The 19,039-nt window shown below is 43.3% G+C and overlaps 1 protein-coding gene across 1 annotated transcript in view; it reads left to right on the forward strand.

The window, feature by feature from the left end:
- reln (reelin) overlaps positions 1–19,039 on the forward strand; it is a 1,039,407-nt gene that overhangs the window by 923,206 nt on the left and 97,162 nt on the right. The window contains exons 58-61 of the mRNA XM_053500241.1: positions 14,516–14,693; positions 14,815–14,990; positions 15,156–15,262; positions 15,431–15,673. Coding sequence (XP_053356216.1) covers positions 14,516–14,693; positions 14,815–14,990; positions 15,156–15,262; positions 15,431–15,673 — 704 coding nt within the window. The remainder of the gene's footprint in view (positions 1–14,515; positions 14,694–14,814; positions 14,991–15,155; positions 15,263–15,430; positions 15,674–19,039) is intronic.

Here is a 19,039-nt window from a genome sequence, read left to right on the forward strand (position 1 = left end):
TCCTGGAGGCGTGACGGTGGCCGGCGCTGGCGTTGTGAACGCCGGAGTCCTTCCGCGGGGGAAGGAGGGGTGCAGCCCCCCTCCCGAGGCGGACCGGCCTCCACAGAGTTCAATGTTTCACTGGCGTTGGGCCGATAGGGGGCGAGACGGTCTCGGTGGAGCACGACCACTCGCGACCGCCCCGTCAACCGCACCCGGTAAACTACATCGGAGAGCTGGGCAATGACCGTGCAGGGGCCCACCCAGTGAGACATGAGCTTAGGCGAAAGCCCCCTTTTCCTTCCAGGGGAATACACCCACACCTGTTCCCCAGCAGCAAAGTCTCGCCCCTGGCTGTGAGTGTCATACACGCGGCGCTGTTTAACACCGGCGTCCGCCAAGTGTCTACGTGCCAACTCGTGGACACGGAACAGTTTGTCTTTCAGTACAAAAAAATAATCCAGCCCCGGCTTCGTGGGTAAATCCACTTGTGGGGGGGACCCGAACACAAGGTCCACGGGCGTGCGCAACTCGCGACCGAACATTAACGCAGCTGGCGTCAACTGTGAGGACTCCTGCACTGCTGTCAACATACTTCACGCAAGTTAGCTAGCGCGACCTCAAACTCCTTGCCGTGCACCAATAAATCGTCCAGGTAAACGACGCAACGGTTGCGAGGAATATCCGTCAACACTTTCTCCATCAACCGTTCGAACGTCGCTGGCGCGTTACAGAGGCCGAACGGCATGCGCCGAAATTGCCATAGCCCTTGGCCGATCGAGAACGCGGTTTTTGGTCGTGCTTCCGGGGCGAGCTCTACTTGCCAATACCCGCTACGCAAATCCAACGAGCTAAACCACGCCGAGCCCGCAACGTGCTCCAGCGCGTCATCTATCCGCGGTAACGGATAAGAATCTTTACGCGTTACCTCGTTTAACCGCCGGTAGTCCACACAAAACCGCCACGATTCGTCCTTTTTACGCACGAGCACAACGGGTGAAGACCACGGTCCGGACGCTGGCTCTATGACGCCCGAGTCGGCCATCTCGCGCAGCTTCTGCTCGGCGATAGCTCGTTTAGCTAATGGGAGGCGTCTCGGATGTAGCCGAACAGGCGCTGCGTTACCCGTATCAATCGTGTGCTGCACCAGATTGGTATGTGTGCACTCGCGCTCATCTACCGCGAAAATATCGGCGAACTCGTGCAAAAGGGACTTCACGGTGTCGGCCTGTGACTGGCTAAGCCCTACACTGCTACGCTGCATTAGCTCGGCCATTATCCTAGCTCGGTCGGCTACCGGATGTTTACATGGCGCGTCCCCCGGAAGTTCCGCCCCCCTGGTGCGTGCTTCTAACCCGTCCGGCTGCGCTTTGGGCACTAGCAACCTGGCTAACCCGAAGTTACCGCGCAGAGTTCCGTCCACGAGATTCAGTACCGCACCCCACCTTTCCAAAATGTCTAAACCCAAGATACAATCATCCTCGATGTCTGCCACAAAGAACGGATGGGAAAGAATGATTGCACCTACTTGTATTAGCACCGTGCGACAGGCCCGTATCTTCAAATAACTTCCCGATACGGTGCGAATGCTCAAAGCCGGGTCCGGCAGCATACAACCGCGCTCGCCTTGATCTAATACTCCCCAGCGCAGCAGCGAAACCGTAGAGCCAGTGTCCACGAGCGCCCGTAGCGAAACGTTGTCCAGGCCACAGTTCACGTAGACACCCGCGCGATTTCCTACGCGTCCTGACCGGAAGTTGAACCCGGCCGTTGGGGAAGCAAAGACGGCTGTAGGAGGCGGCTTCTCCTCGGCTAGTTTTAACGGCTGCTGGAGTACGTTGTCCTCAGGCCTGATAGCGTCGCAGCGGTAATCCGTCAGTCCCTGGCCTCGGCGTGGTCGCGGAATCTCGGAGGCTGAGTCGAGGCCTAGCCGCGACGGGTAGCCCTGTCCCCGGCTAGGTTCACCTACCGAGCGGCCCCGAGCCACGGGAAAACGCTCGGCTCTTTCGCCGTGGTGGTCTGCCATGATGGGCTCTGCGCGCTCGGCTTCGCGCAGCGCCTCGAACAGGGAAGCCGGTGCCGCCAACCGGATGTGCTCGCGAAGTGGCTCGGAGGCGCTCCGCACGCGGGTTGCCAGCTCCTCGCACGCGGCCTCGTTACGGTCATTCGCGCCGAACCGGAAGTGTAGCGACTCCCGCAACTTCGCCCAGTCTTTCCGCTCATCCGGCCGGAGGTCTTCCAACGCCCGGAGAGCTTCGCCCTCCAGCGAGAGGGCCACCCGGACGGCTGTTTCCGCCGGGGACCAGCCCGCGAAGTCAGCGGCTAGCTCCACCTGGGCGGTGAATGCGTGGGGCTCGACAGCGCCGTTGTAGGACGGCAGGTGCAGCTGCAGGTCGCCTCGCCGGCTGACGGCGCACGGAGCTGTAGCTTGTTCTGAGGTGCGCTCTAAGCCGTTACTCTCCATCCCACTTCTGACACCAAATGTAGCGTTTTTACCGCTAAGCAGAACTTGGAGAGACAAGTGAGCTTCCTGGCTGCCCAATGCAAATGGCTGGGAGTACTTTATTGAGCAATATCACATTCCACAGTCACTAAACAGACATCTATATCCACACACACACAACCTGGCCGAAGCCACTACCCCAAACACCTTTCCCCAACACGGTGAACACATCATAACCCCTCCCGCAAAGCATGATGGTCGTCTGTCAAACCCCACCCACGCCACAATATGAAAAAAATAGAAAAAAAATAATTTTTTTTTTAAATACATGTATACTTTTATATAGTTTGTTATAATAAAACTAGTTTCGTTTATATAATTTATCATTATAAAAATATTTATTTCATTATATATAATTATTAATTTGCATATTCATGACAAACCCCTGAAAAATAAATGTGTCACAAAATTAACATTATACAAGAATTTGTATTAATGGTCTTGACGAATGTCTCGTGCCTAGGGTTTATTATAATAATAATATAATATTTGATAATAAACCTATGAATTTATCTTCTAATATAATATTTGATAGCGATTATTTTTATATATATATATGCAAGATCCTTTTCTTTTCCCACAGTAGTCAGTCCGCGTCAGTCGTGCTCTTTAACCAATCAGATGTGACCTCGCTATTTCAACCAATCATAACCCGCTCGGCGCGCAGCGAAAAACCCGCCCGGCGTGTGTGAAAGCTCTATGGCAAAATTTTTGGCATATATAACCTCGGTCAGGTGATGTCACTCGATTAGGTGCACCTGGAGGTTATAAATAGGCATGAAACATCCTCAGATCTTTTCGTCTTTAGAATCCGCTTTGTAAGTGTGCGTGAGTGCAAGCTCTTTTTTACAAGAAAACGAAAATAGGAAGTGTCTTATTACTCATCAGAAAGATGGCAGAGTTAGACACGAGGCCGTCCTTCCGTGTAGAAGAATATCTCGCTGAGGGTGATCTCCTTGCTTTCTGTTTTCAGTGTTTGGGGAAAGACCACTCTATCTCGGGCTTGACGGAGCAGGTAAGTATTGCAATTTCTCCCAATTAAAGTCCCTCGTGCTCGGATTCGCCATTTTTTAAAAATCGCAAGCCGCAACGCATTTTTCGCGTGCATATGTGGCGATTTTTCTTTTCTCTTGCTCTCTCGCCGGATCATGAGCCTTTTACCTTTCACATCTCAAGCACGCTTCGGCGCTTTTTGTGAAGGGGGGAAGAACTTTCTCTATTGCTTCCGTGGAGATGGTAACTATCACTTCAGAGCACTCCTCTAGTGATGAGCCAGTGTGTTAGTTGTTGTTAGAGGTGGTAACATGCGGTCTAATGCATACACCTCGATTCGCCGTAAAAATAAATGAATAAAATAAATCCCCCAAATGCTCAAGGTCAGGCGACAGGTGCGGTTTCCGACAAGGTGTTAGGTGCTTTGTTCCCTCCTGTTGTGTTTCAGGACACCGAACACCTAACAGCCACCACCATCACCATCAGAATTCAATTATTCGTTTTCAATGGCGTGGGTTTTTCACTTCCTTCAAAGCACAGTGAGCACCTCAACACGTCGTCCTAGCTCACCTCATTTTCTTAGGGTGGAGTCTTAACACCACAGAAAGCGTCCTCCTTCCTACACGAGGTATGACGTTGAGCGCCATGCGGAATGTGACCGCAATGCGGGCACAGCTGTCTCCTGCCCGCGCCGGATCCATTATAGCACCCCAAAGGAGTCCAAGCTAGACCAGGAGGCAACTTCACCGCTCCTAGAGTGGTTTTAGTGGTGGCTAAGTGCCGGGGGATTTTATCCAAGGGCCAATCCTCAGAGGCAGTAAGGGTTACACGCCGAGAGCTTTGTACCCTTTCTATGTGGTTCAGACCCCAGTCTTTGACTCTGGGTCCCATTCTAGGTCTGTGTTGTCGTCGCAGATTGCTAACGACAGACGTTTTCCCTCACAGGCTGGGGTACGGCCTTAGATGGCCATCTAGCCCAAGGTATCTGGAGAGGTTATCTTTTCGCGTGGCACATCAATTTCCTTGAAACGATGACTCTATTTCTGGCCCTGAAATACTCCCTCCAGCAGCTGACAGGCAACAAGGGTTACGCGCTGCGAGCTTCGTACCCTCTCTATGGAGCTAGCACCTTGGCATCGACATGTCATCCTAGCTCACCTCGTTTTCTTAAGGATGGAGTCTCAATGCCACAGAAAGCGTTCTTTTTCCTACACAAAGTATGACACACAAGTGTCCTGTGGGATCCGACCGCAATGCGGGGAGAGCTGTCCCCAGCACATATCGAATCCATTTTAAACACTCTAAAGGAGTTCAAGCTAAGCCAGGAAGTAACTTTCACCACTTCAGTGGTGGCTAAGTGCCGGGGGATTTCATTCAAGGGCCAATCCCCAGAGGCAATAAGAGTTACGCGCCGAGAGCTTTGTACCCTCTCTATATGGTTTAGACCCTTGTCCTTGACTCTGGGTCCCACTCTAGGTCCGTGCTGTCGTTGCAAGTTGCGAATGGACAACATCACGGTAGTCAGACTAGATTTGCGCCATTAGGGAAACTAGCGCACTAGGTTCTGCTTTAAGGACAGGACAATTCTGTCCCTCAGGGTCATTTACATTCCAGGACATAAAACATGTAGACCCAGTCCACTGCCAACTGTTTCAGTGCTGAAAGTTTCTGCAGGGAAAACTAACCTACGGCTTGTGCCCGAGTACACTCGAAACGTATGCAGCCGCTATTTCGGCCTATGTCCTGACTGATGGTGTTTGTGAAAAGCACCCCTTAGTTGCTGGCTTATTCGCAGACCTCATAAGCATTTTAATGGTGCCAATTAGCTAGCTAGAGCTATTCTGCATCCTCGCCCAACTACCTTCCGCAGTTGTTCTTGAAGCCTCTGTCCTCCGCCGTTACAGCTCCAGAGCAGTAAGACTTCATTCACTGTGTCCAGTTCATGCTTTTTACAGCACACCACCACACTAGCCAGTGGCGTAAATCAGAGCAGGTTTCATATGTCATGGGCCGCGGCCAAAGGGCAGCCGCCACTGGAGGAGTCTAGGCGTGTGGCACACTTCGCCTCTAGTGTTTAGGGCCCATTGGACGAGGAAGCTTGCCTCATCAATTGCTCTGGCAAGAGGGGTGTCCAAGTATGTCATGCGGCAGGCTGCCTTTTTCGCAAGACATCTGTCAGGCTTTATAGTTGGATGCCTGGCTCGCGTGTCCTCGAGTCAGCATCCCAGAATTATACCTAAGACTCCTTATGGGGACACACTACACAACCCTGGGGGTCCAGACACTTCTAGTGTGGCCGAGTGGGTATTCTCATTCCCATAACGCTTTCGCACAGCATCGAGTGTAGCTTTTGAAAGGGAACGTCTCGAGTTATTTTGCTGTAACCCTGTTCCCTGAAAAAGCGGGAACGAGATGCTGCGCTCCAATTCCGCATTGCATGCGTGACTGGACATCTCTTAGACAAAATTGACCTGAGGATGTTTTGCGGTTCATGCCTATTTATAACCTCTAGGTGCACCTAATCGAGTGACATCACCTGACCGAGGTTATATATGGCAAAAATTTTGGCGTGTTTGGCACACATGTGCTTCAAAACCTGTGCTTCACAACCTGTCACGACGAAACATTTCCCAAAGTGCTTTCGCGCAGCATCTCGTTCCTGCTTTTTCAGGAAACAGGGTTACAGCAAAGTAACCCGAGACGTTTATATTATTATTATTATTATGATGATGATGATGATTTATCAGCACAAGGTAAATGTAACAGTGTTAGGTGGTTTGTTGAATAAATACGGTGCCTAATGCCTCATCTCACTGCAAGTCAACCCGCATACATATTTGACCCACCTATACACATTCAGCAGACACATAAAGTATTAAAAGGAGTCAGGTCATCAGAATGTTTAAAACAAACAAACAAAAAAAAGTTTATTATTGACTGGAATTCAGCAAGCAAAATACAGTTTAAGATGAAGTCATGGAGTAAGTGAGTGTTTAAACAAACAAAAAATTCTACCCCAACTCCTGATTACTGGTTAGCATGTTAAGCTTCACCTCCTTGTTACACGTCATGTGAAGGACAGCGGAATGCCGTAAATGAGGGATCTTCTAATCTCTGGCCTAATTAGTAATTTATTAGTGTTATGTGTGCAACCAGTGACCTTAACTGATATAGCAAACTGGGATTGTTGTAAAGTAAATATGTGAACATTCAGCGTGATCTGAATGCAGGGAAATGTACGCAAGTGAATTGCCGTCATTCAGAAATGAAATTACATGTATGTATGAATTGAGTTCATGATTTTTTGTTTGGATTAATTGTGCAGCCCTACTATTCACACCGTAAAACTTAGGCTCAGGATAAGGACCTACGTAGTTTTGGTGTTCTAAGGTGTTTCAGGAATGTGGAAAAATCTTTCTTTTTTTCTGAAAACCGCATGGCTTTACGGTGGCGTTATTTCTTCTTTCACTTAATAATTTAACAAAAGGTATTAATCAAACCCTCAAGCATAATATGCAATAAAGGTATACAGATCTGGCCTTTAAAAACTTACGTTTTGAGAAAAGGGATCCTGCGGCAAGTTGTGAAAATGCCCTTCATTACCTGTAGGGGGCAGTCATGTTTCAGGCTGAAGTATTGTGTGTCTACTGAAGCCAAAAATGTGTTGTGTCTCTTAGGCGCCCATTGACAGCAAGCAACATTATGACATTAATGAGACAATACATTGGCTCATTAATGTAGAGATACATTTTTAACACCAGTTACTAGTATAAAAATATAACACAATACAGAAATGAATGCTATTTAAACATATTATTTGAAGTATTACTGAACATATATTGGGTCATATTAGTAAAACAAAGAAACGAAGAAAAGAACATCAAGACAAACAACATATACATCTATAAAGACAATATTTTAAAAGAAATGGCAATAAAACTGAACAGGTACGCTGAAATAAAATTAGTAGCAGCAGTAGCTTACGCTAGTAAACTAGTTACTTATTTTAATTATTATGGTAGTCAATATTAATACGAAATAATGCTGAGAAACATTATTTTGGATTAATATTGACTACCATAATAATTACTAGCATGAGTTAATGCTGCTACTAATTTTATTCAGTTTGACTGCCATTCTTTTTACTTGGCCCTGGTACAGTAGATCAGGGGAGATGTGTTGGTCATCATCAGCAGGCACTGGTTCATCATCACTGATGAGTGGTATGTTTTACAGTGCATCAAGATGATATTCCCGAAATGCAAAATGTTCATGATAACTCACAAAATAAGGCCAATCTGTCCTTTTTTTATAAAGTGTTTAGGTGAATATTCCACCCATACAAGGGTGACAAATATGCAAAGAAAAAAAATCAGAAAGGGGCAAATTCTTTTTTTATGGCACTGCACATGTAGTCAGATTATTCCACTGGGATTAAACTGTGCCAGATGGAGTTTCAAAATCATACTAACTACACTGATATGAATAACTTTGAATGATTAATGCTTTTTACCACCCTTGTGACTCAATAAGAGACAATGCAAAGAATATTTTTTTAACAGCATGTAAATGATACATTTTGGCAGTATTGTCTTGCATCTTTTGAAATACATAAATAAATAAAAAAATCACAATACTGCGAAAATGTCTAATTTTGCTGTCAAACTGTTTATAAGCCTCCTTGGTCTCTGTGAGACTGGTGCTACTGGACACTGAAAATATTGTAGTTTTATATGTTGTTTGTCTTATTATTCTTTCCTTTGTTTTACAAATATGACCCAATATATGTTCGGTGAAACTTTGTTTTATGTTTTTGTATTGTGTTATATTTTTATACTAGTAAGTAGTTTTAAAAATGTATCTCCACTTTAATGAGCCAGTGTATTATGATGTGGGATGTGGTGCACTGCTGGATCCAGCCTTACTGTCCCTGACCTGTTATAGGCAGAATCTGTTAATTTGAAGCATTTCACAGCATTTACCTCTAAAGCGTTTTCTTATTTTTGCGTAACCTTTTCTTCTTCCTCCTTTTATTCATGGAAATTATTATTAATTTGCTCAGAAAATTTGCTGCATCGAGAAAGGATCAATATCTAAAAATTTTAAGATGCCCACGTGTGTGGACAAAGAATACAAAAGTGTATAATCTTTAATGAAGTTAGCCTAATACAATATTGTTTTCAATGCTAAAGCAATGCATGATTTTGTTTTAGTCTATTCATTGAATACAATGTGACAGTGCGCTCCGAGGTGAAGCGCATCCACACAGTTACTGTAATTCCCCATCTTACCTTTCATTCACGACAGGTGTGAAGTCATCAAACCGGTTTCGCTGCTGGGGGAATTCACAGAATTGGGGGTTTTAAAACAAATTAACAAGACCGAGCAGACGTCTCTGCCTAAAATGTATTTCGCCAGCAAAACATAAACATTAATAGAAAAATAAACATAAGTAAATATAAAATGTTTAATGGTAACAATTAAATCAGACTTGGATTTAATTATAGTTGGATTTGATACTTTGAGTGTAATTCATAAATTTAGCATAGTAAAAGTACCCTAGCATAAGTTAATATATACCTATATAAAAAAAGAATTTCATATTATACATACACACATTGATTTATACACATTGCACAGCTCTTTCTCGAAAGAGAGGCGCTGACGGGGGAGGGGGGTGGATGTGGGGGTAGTCTCGCCTGGGGAGCAATTCAGTGTAGAACCGCCACTGCCTATTTTCCACCACATCACGTACTTCCCGGGCCTCGGACTAAACTCTGCGCCTTGCTTTTATAATGTGGAGCAAGCCCGAGATCATATTAACGTTAATTATCGCCAGCCGGAACAAATAGGGAGATTTGTTGTGAATGCCTATTCAGGGAGCCTATGGAGTGAGCGAGTAGCGATAGTAGATTTGGGCGCACGCCCATCACAGGCGCACGCCGCGACAGATCATCATCATTTTTTTAATAGTAAATAATGACCCCTGTTGCGCTGTACCACTGCTGGCAAAACCTTATGAAATACAAGTTAAACATTAAACGAATTTACAAAACTTTATGCGTGGTTAAGCGCTGATTCTACGTACAGTAGAAAAGTAAAGAGGAGCAGTGGCGGACTGGCCATCTGGAGCACCGGTAGTTTTTCCCGGTGGGCCGCTGGCCAAAGTGGGCCAGCCCAGTCAGTACGCAAATAAATGTATATTAAAAAAATGACGGAAACCATAATATTGCATCTCTTTTCTACGCATATAGATGCGCAAGTGCGCCGCCGACAACGAGCGCGTGTTTGTTACCGCGCATGCGGTTGTATATTTGTGAAACAAAGAAAAAAGGAAAGAACAATAAGACAAACAACATATAAAACTATGTATAAAGACAATATTTTTAGTGTATAGTAGCACCAGTCTCACGGAGACCCAGGAGGCTTATAAACAGTTTGACAGTTAAATGAGACATTTTCGCAGTATTGTGATTTTTTTTTTTCAAAAGATGCAAGACAATACTGCTAAAATATATCATTTACAGGCTGTTAGAAAATATTCTGTGCATTGTCTATTATTGAGTCACAAGGGTGCTAAAAAGCATTCATCATTTAAAAGTTATTCATATCAGTGTAAAGTTAGTGTGATTTTGAAAGTGCTATAACTGCACCTGGCACAGTTTCATCTCAGTGAAACAATCTGACTACATGTGAAGTGCCATGAAAAGGTATTTGCCCCTTCCCTAAAGTTTTTCTTTGCATATTTGTCACACTTGTATAGGTGGAATTTCACCTAAACACTTTATGAGGAAAAGACAAATTGGCCTTTTTTTGTGAGTTATCATGAACATTTTGCATTTCGGGGGTATCATCTTGATGCATTGTAAGACAAAAAAAACAATTTTAAAAACAATGCAATTTAATGACGGTAAACAAAAAAATAAAAATAAAAACGGTAACAATGTCAACTTTAGAATCTAAAATCCAGAAGATTAAATTTACACAAATTTAAAAAGAGGCCTGAAAGTCTTCAGAAGAGCCTCAGATTCAAGAGGTTTTTAGAGAGGTGCATTACAGTTCCTTTGAATGTATAGGTGAGAACAGCTGATTCACACTTGGGGAGAGTGAATAATTTGCATTTGAATGTGGTTTGGCATTGTAAAGCTCACACAGTAGCACTAAAAGAACAATAGGATTAATAGGAATAGGAGGCACTAAAGAGGAGGATTTTAATTTAGATTATAAATTTTTTTACCTGCGTCTATTTTTAGACGTGCCAGCTGCCACTTTTTAGTTAGAAGTTTTCAATACAAATCTTATAATGCCCACATGACATGCTGGTGAGCTATCCTTGCCAATGATCCCGGGCTTGCACCCTGCGCTATAAAATACGAGTACGACGGCCATCCGCAGACAGAAGCTCCTGCCTCTGTCCGCTTGCGCTGGCTCTTCTTTGAAGTCCCTGGGGGGGCGCGTTTTATTTGCCCCGCTTGCATGCCACACTTCCGCATTGTTGTGCGCACGTCTGGCTCACACCGTGTAGTAAAATCCACTGTAAAACAACAAACCCCGAGTATTTTATAGCGCAGATTGCAAGCTCGGGATCATAAGCAAGGAGAGCTCACCATCCGTGCCTAATTCCGCAGCCCCGCTTCTTCGCATATTTGAAGGGAAGGCCGCCTAACTAGTGAGCGAGGAGCGATATTGATTTGGGCGCACGCCGTGACAGACTTAAAAAACTATTGTCCGATGAGGACAGATGAGGACTTAGCTTAATGTGCAAAAACTATATAATAAAACTATATAAGACTACATGTCTTTATAAGACTCAACTTTTATTTAAGCACACTCACAATAACGGAAAAACGTTGTGATTTTGTAAATGTTTAAAAATAAACATGATTTGTGCTCCAACAAGCATGAGCACTTAACATTTATGGAAGGAGTCTCCAGTGTTAGGCACCAAAAGTTTTTGGTGAACTTGAGCGCGTCAGAAAATAAATGCAAACGTTTTTTAAAATGGTCAGAGTCAGTCTGCTTGCTGTTTTCCTGACGCGTTCATAATTATTAGTCTACTTCTGCCGGTGTGCTCTGAAAAACTTTATGCATGCGGCTGAGCGCTGATTAAAACTATGGAGTAGTCTAATTAAAGAGGAGAATCACGATGCTGAATCGAAGTCCTGAGCCCAAACCTCATTTAAATTAAATTAAATTAACAAATATTATAAGTAAAAAAACAATAGCCCACGTTTAGAAACAGTATATAAATTCTTTCCGACATGAGTTGGCCCGGTGTTACACGCAGAGCGCCGGGAGATTTCCTGAAGCTCCGAAATCACTGGGGCATTTTTTTCTAAATAGATGCTATCTTTAATAACTGATGGAGGTTTTAAGCTGTATACACATGCATTTTTGAGGGGTTTAAAATGAGTTAATAAGTCTGAGCAGCCCCACAAGAAAGGTGAGAAGTGAGAAACTAAGCGCGCTGTCGCGTTGTTTATTCTGTACAACACGCGTATATTAACCCTTTAATCAAAAAACGCTGCCTTTTGTAAAGTGAAAGTACTTTACAAAAGACGAACAGCTTTATTTCAGTCATAAATGCACAATCACATCACATTCCATCTATTATTTCCAGCCGTGGTTAAATAATAGATGAAATAATTATTCAATGCTGGACACAAACAGCAAATATGATGATTATTATAAAAAGCCTGAAGAACTTATGAATACATATATTTTAAATAAGACATGTTGGCATATTCACGAATCAGGACATTCGCATAGGTAACACTATCAGGAAATTAAATTCATTTCAAGATCTTTTAAACCTAGACATTGCCATGTCTTTCACTGTTTTGTCCCTGTTAAGACATTACAAAAACTATATAAGAAACTTATTAGGAATTTTAAAGCACGAATTTGGGCATCTCATTTCATCATTATGAAAATAATATGAAGCTCATATACACACATTCATCATGAAAGATCTGTTGTAAAACAAAATAAAATTCATGTTTGCTTCAGCACTGGAAACAATATTGTTTTAGGCTAAGTAATTATACGCCATCTGGCGTATATTCAGTGAAGCACAACACATTTATTTAAATTACCGAATGTTGCTTATAGGAAGTCGCAGCATCTCGCGGGAAAACACGCGCAGTATTAATGGCCACATCTGTAGCCTTTGTATTTGTTAGCCCAGAATGTCTTAAAATACTCAGCAGCACACCCGTCTCCTTCCAACAATCGCTCCTCTCCGTAAAAATCAATATAGCATAAATAATTAGCTTTTTGAGTTTCTATTCCTGCCTAGTTTTAAAATCATAAAATATGTAATTGCTATTCGGGAATTCTTACCGGTTGTATAAAACAGCTATGCTCAGTATCTCTATCAAGTTTTCGAGTTTACACGTCCTCTCACACAGGTTTTTTTTTTTTTTTTACTGTTAAAAGCGTTCTGTTGTATCACACTTTTGCAGTTACTGCAGTAGAAACGCATCGCTGGACTGAAGCTTTGCTTTATGCACATCAAAGCAAAACAAAATTCTGAACTACATAACCTTAAGCAATCTGGACATTTAATTACATTTTGAGCAGGTTTGTAACGATCTGAATATGACAAATGTTACAGTTAAATTCGCATCAACGTTTCCATGAGTCTTCAAACCCTGAGTGACAGGCGTACTGTATCTAGAACTCAAAAGCTCTGTGATGCTTTTAACCCTGTAATAGCAAGCAAAAACAAGTACAGTATATTTTCATGCAGCATTTTGCTGGTTTAAAAGAAAGAGTATCCAGCCTTGTTTATAGAACAGTTAACAATTACAATTTTAAAATTCAAATGTGTCTCAAATTTTAATACATCAGCAACTGTGATTGGTGTGGTCTTCAGTTAACCCTACATCTTGTTGTATTTGCTTAGCAATCTTTTCTATTTGAAAACAGCTTTTTCCACAGGATTCAAAAGTTGCACATAAAGCAAAGCACATGTTGTCTAAAAAATGTATAATGCCTAATTTTTTTCTGTACAACTTCTGAACTAAAGATTGAACCAATTTTTTTCTAACTGTACCATCGCGAGGTGGCTAAACAATTTGAATTACTAATTCAAATGTATTGTCCGTAAAAATTTCATGCTTACTTTGAATGACATTTTAAGCATGCTCAGAAAAGGCTGCAAATTGATGGACCCTTTGACTAATTGAATGTGTGACAATAAATTGAGCATATCACCTCTAATTTCAATGGTGACAACATCCTTGGGCGAAATCATTTGCCACATCTATCAAACTGTCAAAATTAGTTAGATGTTTTGTATATTCTCAGGGGAAAGAAGTAAAAAACATTTACTTTCATGGGAAAGGAGACACAGTTTTTCTTAATGACCTAAACAAATGTCACCTTTGACCTGAAGCCATCAAAATGAGTGTGATGGTTTGTAGACTCATACAGGGAAGGAGACAACAATATTCGTAATGATTTAAACAAATTTGAAAACATTTAAAAGACAGCTACTCTTTATGATCCTTTCATGTGTTGACTTAAGGTATTAATATTAGTTGATGGTTTGTAGACTCGTACGGGAAAGGAGACAACAATTTTCTTAATGACCTAAACAAATGCAAAAACATTAAAGAGACAACTAATCTTTATGATTCTTTTATATGTTAACTTAAGGTGTTAACATTAGTTTTGATGGTTTGTGGACTCTTGCAGGGCAAATATACCAACATTCTTAATGATGTAAACTTCACTAAACAATTACTTTCATAGAAAAGAGACACCAACATTCTTTATAAATTAAACGTGTAGACATTTACTTTCACAAGAAAGACGCAACTTAATTACCCATTTCTCACCTTTAAGCTTTAGCTGTCAAAATTAAAATAGAGCAATCTTAATATAAAGATTCACATTACCTTTAACATGACCTTTCACCTTGAGCTGTTGAAATTAGTTTGACTAAAGGGACCCTACATAACTCTTACACTTTTCAAATGTTTTCAGAAAGTGTTTGCAAATAAATGTGTGACTATGCAATATAATACACCACAGAGCTGTTCGTTTCCGGTTTTATCAACAACACTCGGACACACAATGGGCATTAGGTTATATTTACATTGGACCTGCATGTGAGAACCATTGCAACGGTCATGGTGACTGTCTAGAACAGCGCTGCCTCTGTGATGCAGGATTTTCTGGACAGAACTGCTATGCTACCTCGGTTTTCAAGGTAATGTCTGTTTACTGTATAGCAGGTACTATATACAAGCAAACACATTAAACATAAACATTAAGGTATTTTACATTTACATTTTCTTTGTTTGCTTGTTTGTCTGTTTGCTTTTTGGTAGAAAACACTAAAGGAGCGTTTTGAATGGGAGGATTCCCAGGGTTCACAGTGGCAAATTTTGGAGGGAGGACATCCATGCACAGACTGTAGAGCGCTGGTTGAGGGAAAGGCCCTGTATTTTAATGGGGCTAATACTAGGCAGGCTGTCACTGTCGACCTTGATTTACGTGGAGCCAAGTCAGTACTAAAGTCATTGTATAATTATTAAATTATTAAATTTTATATAGTAACTTGTAGAGCATCTTCATTTGAATTTTAAGTGCAATTACAAAACGTAATATCAGATTATAATGGTAAAGAAATGGTACTTTAACCACTCTTTTATGCTGTCTTATAATTTAGGTTTGTAGAATACTGGACAAGAATTGGAAGTGAAGACAATATAACCATATGCCATTATTCATCCTGTCGAAAAGAAAGTGTATTACTGGATTATTCCTCTGATGGAGGTTTGTTGAAGGCATTTTTCTTCTTTTTTTTTCATAATGGCAAATAATGAATTCTCTTTGGCTTTGTCACTCTTCCTGACCTCCTCCTCTCTCTCTATCTCTTAAATACACAAACTCTCTCTCTCTTTTCTACTTCATACACACAACCATACGCGTTCATCCACAAAGGTATATCATGGACAATTCTTCATGAAATGGATTATTTGAAGTATTTGTCAGTAAGAAGAGATTACATTCTTTTGCCTGAGGGAGCTCTGACCAATGCTACACGCCTACGCTGGTGGCAACCACTTAAGGTTTCTTCAGGTTTGGTAACCTCAAATCCTGACCGTGCTCAATGGGCCCTTGATAACATTCTGGTTGGAGGCTCTGAAATTAACCCCAGCACTCTCCTGGACACCTTTGATGAAGGTATTACGCATTTTGAATACTAAATCATAGTATATAAAATAAGCATAGTAATGTTTTCTTATGTTTAAAGGTTTGTACAATTCTATTAATTCTATGTAATTTTGTGTAAAAATGTCCGGTTACTTTGCTATAACCCTGTTTCCTGAAAAAGTGGGAACAAGATGCTGCGTAAAAAAGCTATGGGAACATCTTTTTGTGCTGCTGGTTGTGAAGCATGTGTGTATCAAACAAGCCAAATTTTGGCTTATATAACCTCGGTCAGGTGACGTCATCTGATGAAGTGCACCTACAGGTTATAAATAGGAGTGAACTGGAAACATTCCTCAGATCAATTTTGTCTGAAAGGACATCCAGTCATGCAAGCAGTGCGGCATTGGAGCGCAGCAACTTGTTCCCACTTTTTCAGGGCTACAGCAAAGTAACCCGAGACATTCCCTTTCAAAAGCTACACTCGATGCTGTGTGAAAACGCTATGGGAACGAAAATAGCAATGCGTGTCTTGACCCCTAAGGTTGTGTTGCATGTGCGCACAATAGCCAAGGAGGTCTTAGACCTAGCTCTAAGAGGCTGACTCAAGGACCTGTTAGCCCGGAGTAGCATGAACATCCAAACTATAGAATCTGACAAATGTGTGCGGAGAGGACCAACCTGCCGCATCACACACTTGCTGCAAGGGGACACCTCTTGCCAGCAAAATACTGTAGATGAGGCAATCCCCCTGGTCAAATGAGCCCTGATTCCTAAAGGCGAAGTGTGTCCACGCGCCTCGTAGGCTAGGGCAATAGCATCCCTCTCTCGATGTGACAGCGTTTGGCATAAAAAAGGCTGCTCTGGCTTATGCCACTGGCTAGTGCGGTGGATGTAAATCTAAAGAGCGTGTACTGGACACTGTAAGTGAAACCTTTCCTGCTCCAGAGCTGTAAAAGGCCATCATTTCGATACAATTGATGTGCCACATAAGAAGATGGCCATCTAAGATTGAACCCCAGCCCATGAGGGAAGCGTGACAAAATGCAAATGAGTAGGACCCAAAGTCAGAAACCGGGGTCTGAACCACATAGAAAGGGTACGAAGCCCCTGCTGCGTAACCCTTATTTGTCTCCGGTGATTGGCCCCCTGAGTAAAATCCCATGGCTTTTAGCTGGAATATAACTCACCCTGAGGGACAGGAACTCATCCTGTACCCCAAGCAAAACCTGGTCCACTAGCTTATCAAAGCGGCGCGAGCACAGTCCACCCTGGCGATTATGTACGAGACTACTATAGTGTTGTCCACCTACAGTAGGACATGGTAGCCTCTCAACTGCTGGAGGATGTGTTTCAGGGCCAGAAATAGAGACATAATTTTGAGGCAATTGATGTGCCACGTGAGAAGATGGTCTCTCCAGGCCATCTAAGACAGCACCCCAGCCCGTGAGGGAAGCATCTGTTGTTAGCATCTTGCGATGACAAAATGCACCTAGAGAGGGACCCAAAGTCAGAAACCAGGGTCTGAACCACATAGAAAGGGTACGAAGCCCCTGGCGCATAACCCTTTGCCTCCGGGTATTGGCCCTTGAGTAAAATCCCCTGCCTTTTAGCCACAACTGAAATCATCTCATGTGCAGAAGGTCCAAAGGTATCATCGTGGACTCAGAGTGTCCAGAGTGTTGAAAATGGATTCAACACGCACAGGAGACAGCTGTGCCCGCATTGCGATCGAGTCCCACATGGCACCCAAATATGTTGTGTTCTGAGTAGGAAAGAGAATGTTTTTTGTGGCATTGAGTCTCAATCCTAAAGAATCAAGATGAGCTAGGATGACATGCCGATGTCGTAGCGCTAGCTTCTGAGACTGGGCCAGAATCAGCTAGTCGTCTATGTAATTCAAAATGCGGATGCCCTAAAGTCATAAAGGAGCCAGGACTGCATCCATGCATTTTGTATATGTGCGGGTGGCAGAGCTAGGCCACATAGGACCCGATACTGGTAAGCTTCGCCCCCAAAAGCGAACCTCAGGAACTTCCTGTGTTGTGGCAATATTTCTATATGAAAATATGCGTCGCTCAGATCGATTGTCACAAACCAATCCTTTGGTTGGATTTGAGAAACAATAACGCTATCAGATAGCGGTTCAGCCCGCGAAGATCTAAAATTGGATGCAACCCTTCTTTCTCTTGGGAACCAAGAAATACCAACTGTAGTAGCCTGACTCTCTGTCTGGTAGAGGAACATGTTCTATGGCCCCCTTTCCCCAGCAACGTCTGTAATTCTAGAGTCAGTCGGTGCGCCCTTTCCGGTTTCACGGAAAAGGAGACCACGCCGTTGAAACGCGGAGGGTGTTGTGCGAAGTGAATCCTGTAAACTCTCTCTACATTGCTTAGTACCCAAAGAGATATACCTGGCAGAAGCTTCCACGCTGCCAGTTTCTCTGAAAGGGGCACAAGTTTTGGCAGCTCGGTTAGATAGGGGGTGTTAGATGTTCGGCATCCTGAAACATGGCAGGAATTGACCGAAGAACTAACATTTCGTTGGATGACGGTCCTGGGTGAATGAGCCTCAGGACTTCTTCTTGGTAAAGAAGATAGTACGCAGGTTCGACTTCTTTGAGGTGGATTGCGAAGCGCGGCGCGCCGCACCCTAGTCTTACGAGGGGGTGCCCAGCTCATAATACTCAATCTCTGTGCTTCACTCCTCACGAGAGTCAGACCTGGTCAGGACTGGGTGGCCAACAGTCTCGAGTCTTAAGCACGGTGGGGAAGGAATTTCCTAAAGGCTTGTTTCATATTATTTCGCCTCCCGAAACCTAGTGGCAACGGAGTTAACAGCGTCGCCAAACAGGACGGAAGGCGAGATAGGGGCATCAAGGAGAAACGCACGATCCTTATGTCGTCATGAAGGTTGGCAAAAAAAGGGAGACAGAGAGAGAGCGTTGCTGAGGCCCCGCCCCCTAACTACCCAACAGAAACTTGTCATTTAATTTTGAGCGCTTGCGGAAATCCCGCTACAGCAGCCAGAAGATATGCAATGCTCGAACGCATGCATTACTTACCTGCAGTAACTCCCTATTTGCGGATGCGAGAGAGTATGTTTCTCCTGCCCATTCACAAGAAGCGCCGAGAAAGGGGGAATTCGGTCTCGTGCACGTCTGTCAGATCTGTACTGTTTAACCCCAGGAATGTGCCGCGATCACACAACAAACTTTGCCGTATTGGTAACTTTCAAACCTGCTTGCACACACACGCAAACACAATGTAGTCCTGAAGACAAGAAGATATGAAAAATGTTACCGGTTTACTTCTATTTATAACCTGCAGACGCACTTTATCAGATGACGTCACCTGACCGAGGTTATATAGGACAAAATTTGGCGTGTTTGATACACAC

The sequence above is a fragment of the Clarias gariepinus genome, chromosome 7, assembly GCF_024256425.1.
Source record: "Clarias gariepinus isolate MV-2021 ecotype Netherlands chromosome 7, CGAR_prim_01v2, whole genome shotgun sequence".
In the NCBI taxonomy this organism is placed as follows: Eukaryota; Metazoa; Chordata; class Actinopteri; order Siluriformes; family Clariidae; genus Clarias; species Clarias gariepinus.